Source organism: Nipponia nippon, unplaced genomic scaffold (genome assembly GCF_047370975.1).
Source record: "Nipponia nippon isolate SJK-2023a ecotype South Korea unplaced genomic scaffold, ASM4737097v1 scaffold_19, whole genome shotgun sequence".
Lineage (NCBI taxonomy): Eukaryota > Metazoa > Chordata > Aves > Pelecaniformes > Threskiornithidae > Nipponia > Nipponia nippon.
Window position 1 is genome coordinate 159,834 of NW_028262335.1, and position 7,243 is coordinate 167,076.

Genomic DNA, 7,243 nt, shown 5'->3' on the forward strand with positions numbered 1-7,243 from the left:
ATCTTATCAATGGATTGGAATACAGTAAGAACTAATTAGAGCCTTTGTTGGCATAAAACATTGCTGAGATTTAAGAAAACTTAGTGGCTGACTGTTGCCTTCCTCTGTTCTGCTGGTATCGGGAAGATTGGCATGGTGTCTGTTGTTACTCCAAAGCCGCAATATGCCAGAAATCATTTACAGATTAAAGGACCTGAGCTTGATGGGCAGAACTGAGCTGAGTGAGGCATGTTGATGGTTCTCCATCTGTGTGACATTACCATGTTTCTGGATAAGACTGAAAGTCACAGAGAAATAGGTTTGATTCATGGCAGCCTCTATCCTTAATGATAATCCCTGTGCCTTTTAATGTGTGCATTTGAATTAGGTGCTGCAAAAAGCAGCAGCAAGATGACATTTTATATCTGGTCATATGCAGGCACAGCCTGTGTTCATATGCCTCGGTCCATTGCTACCATCTTAGTACCTGGAATCCCCAGAAGAGGGAACTGCCTGGCCAGCAATCAGTGCAAGAGATCAATTTTTTTCTCTGTCTCCTTCCAAATCTCTTTCTTTCTCACAGCTCTGCAGGAAGTGGCCAGAAACCTGAGGACATTCCCCATATGGAGACTGAGTTTCAGATGTTGCGTTAGATCAATCTCTACCATTTATTTATTGTAGGCTGGAATGTTTTGCCTGCCTGTGTCATGGCCAGTTTCTCAAAGTGGGAGAGATTCATAAACCTGCCTGGGTGTGACTGGCCTACTCTGCTAAGGGGTAGATAACTGATAGTCCACTGAGGGTTTATTATATGTCAATGAAGAGCTTAGGTTAATGGATTACCAAGCAAATGCTGTGTGAAGTCTTTATAAAGGTCCAGCTTTGCACTGGGAACATAGAGCTCTGACTGCTAGGTGGTCTGAGTGTTAAGAAGAAGACAGAAAGTCTGAGAGAGGCAAAAGAAAGACAGAGAAAGACCAAAGCCAGAGAAAATAAAACATATTCAGGTTAGGAAAGGGTATACTTTGCAGGCACTATGAAAGGCTTTCTTTCCTTTGCAGTCCTTGCAGTCCTTTCACTGGTGCACAGCTCCCAGGCAGTCTACGTTCAGGTGAGTTTTCTGCTCTTTAATTTGTTGGTATTACATGTTCAACAAAGTACTGATATTACGTGAAATGTTGTGGCTGCATCAGGAACTAAACTAATAGACCTGAATTTTTGCTTTGCTCTGGCTTGATATTCAACTTCATCTCCCTATGGTTCAGTTTTTCTTTCTGTAAAATGCCTCAGGTACTACTAATACGCTGCTGCAGTTTAATTAACTTCACCAGCCATATCACTGCTCTGAAATCCCTTGCTGACTGAGGCATTGCATTTCCGGAGTTTTCTTTTGCATGTAACCCCATGTGTTGTGAAGCTGCAAGAACTGGGGACACCTCTAACCTTATAGAATGCTGTAAACAAGAGGTGACAAAAGAGAAATTGCCTTGTCTCACTGGCTTCTGGGCAGGATGTTCTTTATGAAAATGACCTGCAAGCTTATGTGATGGAGCCTACACACATATCCCATATAAAAAAAAAGGTGAAAGAAGTGCTTAGCTGGATCCAATGAAATATTAATAGGCAGATAAGCTATTAGAGGAGGCTATATCAAATTTTCCAAAATACACAGCACCTATGACTGATATTACATGCAACATGGAAGCAGTTAAGAAGGTACTTCAGTGCTCTTGTCTGTACTTGGGAGCGTGTTGGATCTGTCTGCACTCATCCTTAGAAACAGTTTGGGAGATTTCAGTTTGGTTGCAATGTAAATAACTTCCTCCGAGTACCAAAAGAACTAATATTTCTTAAACAATTATTGACTCTCTTTATAAGTGTGCAGTTGGTTGCCAGGAGTAAGGTACTATCTTTGTGCCTTGAAATATCCTTTTTCTCCTTTGGATGTCAGAAATAGCCAGAGATAGCAGGTTTAAGCTATTCCTTTCTTCCAAACCATTCTTTAACATTTGGAGTCTCCAGGGGAACAGATAGCTTCCTACTTAATGAAAAAAATCTCAGTTTTCCACTTGGAAGCATAAAAAAAAAACCAAAACAATATGAGAGTAACTATTTCTAGGTTGGGTAAAATGTAGAAAGTGCAGCTCTGGAGCTTTAGCTCCTTTTTGTAGTTTGAATTCTTATCTCATTAATCATTAAATCTGTATTTTCTCCAATATATGTGCAGTGTACTCTGCATATGTGATGCACTCTTTTCATAGAATCATAGAATCAGAATCGTTTAGGTTGGAAAAGACCCTTAAGATCATCGAGTCCAGCCATTAACCTATCACTGCCAAGTCCACCAGTAAACCATGTCCTCGGGCACCACATCTACCTGTCTTTTAAATACCTCCAGGGATGGAGACTCAACCACTTCCCTGGGCAGCCTGTGCCAATGCCTGACAGCTCTTTCAGTGAAGCAGTTTTTCCTAATATCCAACCTAAACCTCCCCTGGTGCAGCTTGAGGCCATTTCCTCTCGTCCTATCACTCGTTACTAGGGAGAAGAGACTGACCCCCACCTCGCTACAACCTCCTTTCAGGCAGTTGTAGAGAGCGAGAAGGTCTCCCCTCAGCCTCCTCTTCTCAGGGTCTCTAAGGTCTGACTAATTACTCAATGCACAAAGTTGGCTTATGCGCTTGTTTTCTGAAATTCTTCCCAAGACTTCCCTTCCCTCTCCCATAATATCTCAGAAGTCATTCATTTAACAAAATGTTTTGCAAAGTGGAAGTGAAGTTCATTTGACTCATATTTTTGAAGACTGGGTATCACTATGTCGACACTTTCCATCACAGATCTTGAATGAACATGATGGAAATTGGAGCAAAATGGTTTACTAGGTGTGGAGTAAAACCAGAAAAACTACAGACGTGGATTTTTCTGGCCTGCACTATTTCTGTGATAAAATCTCCTAGTTCAGCAACACATTATGCACTTCAACCTTGGAGGGAAGATGCTGCTCAGATTGAGCTCTCTCTAATATGTCTTTCTTATCTGAGGTGGTGGGGGTCTTGTTTCGGGTTTTTTGTTGTTTCTTTGTTGTTTTTTGTCACCAGGACATACCCATCTCAGGGTTCATTCCTACTTTCTGGTTTCACTGACACTGTATCTATGGAAATCCATCCTTTTTTAGTTCTCTGTTTTATGCTTTTGAGGTCTGTGACCAATAGCTGAATCTAAATCTTCATTTATACAGGAAAAGTTAACTTTTCATAGGAAACCATGACTGATAAATTAACCTGAGTAAAATCATAAACTGATTGCAAGTAGAAAAGAGTTTGACTTTAAGTAAATGCATGTCCAGAGTTTATCTGGTTGGGTTGTTTTTTTTTTTAATTCTTTAACACCAAAATTCTGTGATTCTGTAAAAAAGCCCAACAAACCAAAACCAATTACCCTCCCCTCCATCTCACACTATTCAACATTGGGCTCATGAAACCATGAAACAAGTGGCAATATTTGGTCTCATGCTGTATCAGAGTCACTTCACTTTATTTCTTTGAATAAGTATGTATTACTTGATCATCCTACTGACTACATGTTGGCCATTAAGCCAGGTTAAAACACATGCTAAAGATAAATTTGAAAATGCTTATTTCTCTTCTAGGCCAAACTCTGATTATCTGCAGACATACACACCCAGTCTTTATGCACCTAGCTTAACACTTGCAACACCTGCAATTCAAGTTTGACCTCAACAGTAGGATTCACTTGAAACCGAGGGAATGACCATTAACAGATGCACAGGGTCTAGCAATCTAAAACATGGAGTGATATTTCCCAGAATACTACCCTGGCCTCCTGAAGCTTTTGGTATGAGCTTTGAGTCAGAAGCATCATATTTATGCTGCCAATAACTTGTGTTCCATTAGTTGTGTGGACAAGTTTTAAATTAATGGAAACTTGCCACAGTACCTTGGGGTGAGGGGTTTCAGCTCTTAACAATGTGTAATGTGAAGGAATAGCTCCTTTTGTGTGGTTAGAGCCTACCACATGACAAGCCAACACTTGAAGTTCTCTACTGGTGTATTAGAAGAAAGAGTGAACAAAATAAGTTCCCATTTACCCCCATTCAACTCAGGATTTTGTAAATCTCTACCACATATGGCCCAGTCATCTCTCTTCGAGGCTGAAGGTTCCCAGCCTGTATCTTTCAACCCCAGATTTTATGGGTCTGTCTCATGGGAGTGAGAAATGCACTAATTCTGCCTCTGTTCACTGTAATGCATAACGAAAGCCCTGACTAGCCAGCCAGGTCTCACTGAAAGGTCTTTGCCTTGAAGAGCTGATCATTTTGCCTACAGTCAGCACCAATTTTATCTAGGCTTTGTTTCAACCCTGTCTTTTCCCTGTAGTATAGTTTTTGGGAGAGCTCATGGTTGAAATGGAATGGATTTGCCTAAGGACTGACTTCCTGACACCTTTTTTGTCTGCTTCTGTCTACATAGGATGGAGACTTGAAATTTTCCCTTGAGTCCGTGAAGAAGCTAAAGGAATTGATGGATGAGAACAGACACATTAACCCTCGCATGGTGGTTTCAATGGTTAGCTATTCTCCATGTGATGAAAAAGATCTCCCTGAGGAGTTCCAACCTGTGTGCAAAAGGGAAGATGCATCCATGATTTTTGAGAGGCTGAGTATGTAGCTCATATTGCATAGTTGCCATTTTTATCACACCTTTCAACCTTAAACATTCAAATAGCAGCAGGCAAAGAAATATAATTACTGTTCTGTCACTTCTAAAGCAACTGAGAGAGTCCATGCTGCCTTTCTACTAGCCTTCCTACAATTAGCTGTGAGCCACCTACAAGAAAATTCCTGCTATGCTGAGCTTAGCTGTAGCCTGTACAGATCAGGCTGTTGTAACCATGAAAAAGCTTCCTCCAAGTAGCTGCACACTAACTTACATGACTTAAAGTGAGAGAGCCCACAATCTTCTCTGGCTTACAGGAAGAGCAGGGTTATATCACTCAGTTTTCACTAACTAAAAGTTGTGAGCAGGTCTAATTGCTCTCTCTAATCAGTGTAAAAGAAGGTGTTTTTCCAGGTAGCCTAAAAGAGGTGTGAGATGTAAATGAGGTGAATCACTCTTTGGCATGATCTGTCTCCCAGACACACATAGTGATTCTTGAACTGGCTGCTACAGTGTCTGCTTTTTTATTTTATTATGTTGCATTTATCTGCTGTCCAATACAATGGACACTTAAGGAAGGAATACTATCAATATAATGAATGTTGTGATTCTACAAGCCACATCCCCATCACCCCCCCAGAAGATGTCCTATTGTTCTCTTGCCTCCACATGTTCCCATTGTTTCTCCAATGAATTTAGGTTTGATTTCATTCTTTAAGCCAGATTTTTGCAAGAACTAATTTTACTTATTCCAGTAATAACTTCAAGGAACATTAAAACTCATAAAACAGTAATGGAAAGGAGTCTCCAAATCCCTTGATATGTGGCTCTCCTCTCCAAGAAATTCTCTTGCCATCTCATTGAAACCCTCTCTTTTCTCTCTAACAGACCTGGCTGTCCAAGAAGAAGATTTGTGTGAAATCTGTGCCAATGCTGCCTGCGCTGGTTGCTTTTGAATAAGGATGAAACAATCCACCAAGAAGATGTGTCAAGCTAGGAAGTTTGTGCATTCATATTGCGAGATAACATACTTTCACAAATCAATATTTGGGCTCCATCTCCATGACAGTCAAACTGGAGCTGCTATCTCATGTAGACATACCAGGGGTAGTCCTGCAGTAGCTGGATCAGGTGCCACCAGCAGTGCAGTTCTGGCAACAAGGAGGCTGTAAATCTCATCTGAGAGGCTTCAGTTCTGCATGAGCTGTGTCACCCTGGAACAAAAATGTCCTGGGCACAGTTTCATTTTCCACATTTTGCCTGGATTGAAACACAATGGGTGAAACCAAGCCATCTCCTGCAGCCTTTTTAATATCTAAATCTGCCTGTGATTTGGCCTCCCTTACACATAACAGCCAACAGCACTGGGTTATCATCTTTTCCAGCCCATGCTTTCCAGTGTGTTGGATAACTATCTCTCTACCTGTAGGTCTGCATGTGACGTTTATGTTTGTAACAGAGCTGCAGCAAGTAACTTGGGGACAAGTTACTGGTATTTAGCAACACTTCCATAGCCAGAAAATTCTCAGTCTGTTACTTGTACTGATCGTTGCCAGTTTAGAGAATGGATGTACAGGAGCACAGGAACACTTTCTATATAGTTGTATGGAAGCTCCCTTCTTTTGACAGATATTCATGTTCATTAAGCTCTATTTAGGAGAAAAGAAGTCCAAACTGCAATGCTGGAATCACTTTCAAATTAAAATATTGCCTTGTGTTTTTATTTATTGGTGGCAAGATGGTGCAGAAAGGATCTGCCCATGTTTATATGCTGTATGTGAAATAAAAGCTAGTAATAATTTGGGTTTTTTTCTTGTTTATATTTTTGCTGGGTTTTGGGGTGTTGGTTTTTTTTCTGATAGTCTGCTTGCCTACTTGCTTTTCTCTTCTATAAGGTCTTTCATGTCTGGGTCTTCACTGGAATAGAAGTTAATATCTTGTTAATATTGTCCTGAACTTAAAACAATTTGTGGTCCTTATATGGATCATAGTAATATAAGACTACATCATAGCTTTTAAATTATTCATTTTTACTTTTAACTGTTGAATTATTATCTCCATTCCATATATATGGGGCCCTCAACTCAGCAACCAAGTTCTCAAAAGACTGTCAGTACTATAAAGCTAAGCACTTATCCCAGGAACTTGGTGCCTAAATCCAGAACTGATGGTCAAAAAAAAATATTAGGCATATAAATTCCTGTTACATTTGACAGAAAAGCTATGTAGGTGCAGAAAAGAATTCCTCACATCCAGTATGTTGACTATTCCAGGGCAAAAAAACATCCAACAGCAAATGTCAAAGAGAGAGTCTCATACTAAGGCTATTCTTGCTGCCTTGAAATTGGCACCTCTGGGAAACTGGATTTCCTGACTCAAAACACTGCCTGGGCTTATTTTAATCCTAAAGTTATTTCTCTGCATATAGAAATCTGGCTTATTATTTTCTGTTAAAACTAACTTGGCAAATCATTAAGTCTTAGCACAACAGCTTGGAGCGGCTCATGTAGAGAGGACAGTTTATCCATTTTGCAGGGAAGACTTGCTGGCAACAAGACTAGAACCAAGATCTCCCTGCTGATATGCTG

General features: G+C 40.3%; 1 protein-coding gene across 1 annotated transcript; it reads left to right on the top strand.

Moving 5' to 3' along the window:
* Positions 1-902: 902 nt before the first annotated feature.
* On the top strand, positions 903-6,324 carry LOC104011208 (guanylin-like). The gene is made up of 3 exons (XM_009463426.2): positions 903-1,090; positions 4,470-4,659; positions 5,544-6,324. The coding sequence occupies exons 1-3, from the start codon at positions 1,016-1,018 to the stop codon at positions 5,609-5,611; spliced, it is 333 nt and encodes a 110-aa protein (XP_009461701.1). The 5' UTR covers positions 903-1,015; the 3' UTR covers positions 5,612-6,324.
* The last annotated feature ends 919 nt before the right edge of the window (positions 6,325-7,243 follow it).

Coding starts and splice junctions, on each gene's coding strand:
- LOC104011208 (XM_009463426.2), top strand. CDS start 1,016: ATGAAAGGCTTTCTTTCCTTTGCAGTCCTTGCAGTCCTTTCACTGGTG. Junction 1,091..4,469: donor CCCAGGCAGTCTACGTTCAG/GTGAGTTTTCTG, acceptor CTGTCTACATAG/GATGGAGACTTGAAATTTTC. Junction 4,660..5,543: donor CATGATTTTTGAGAGGCTGA/GTATGTAGCTCA, acceptor TCTCTCTAACAG/ACCTGGCTGTCCAAGAAGAA.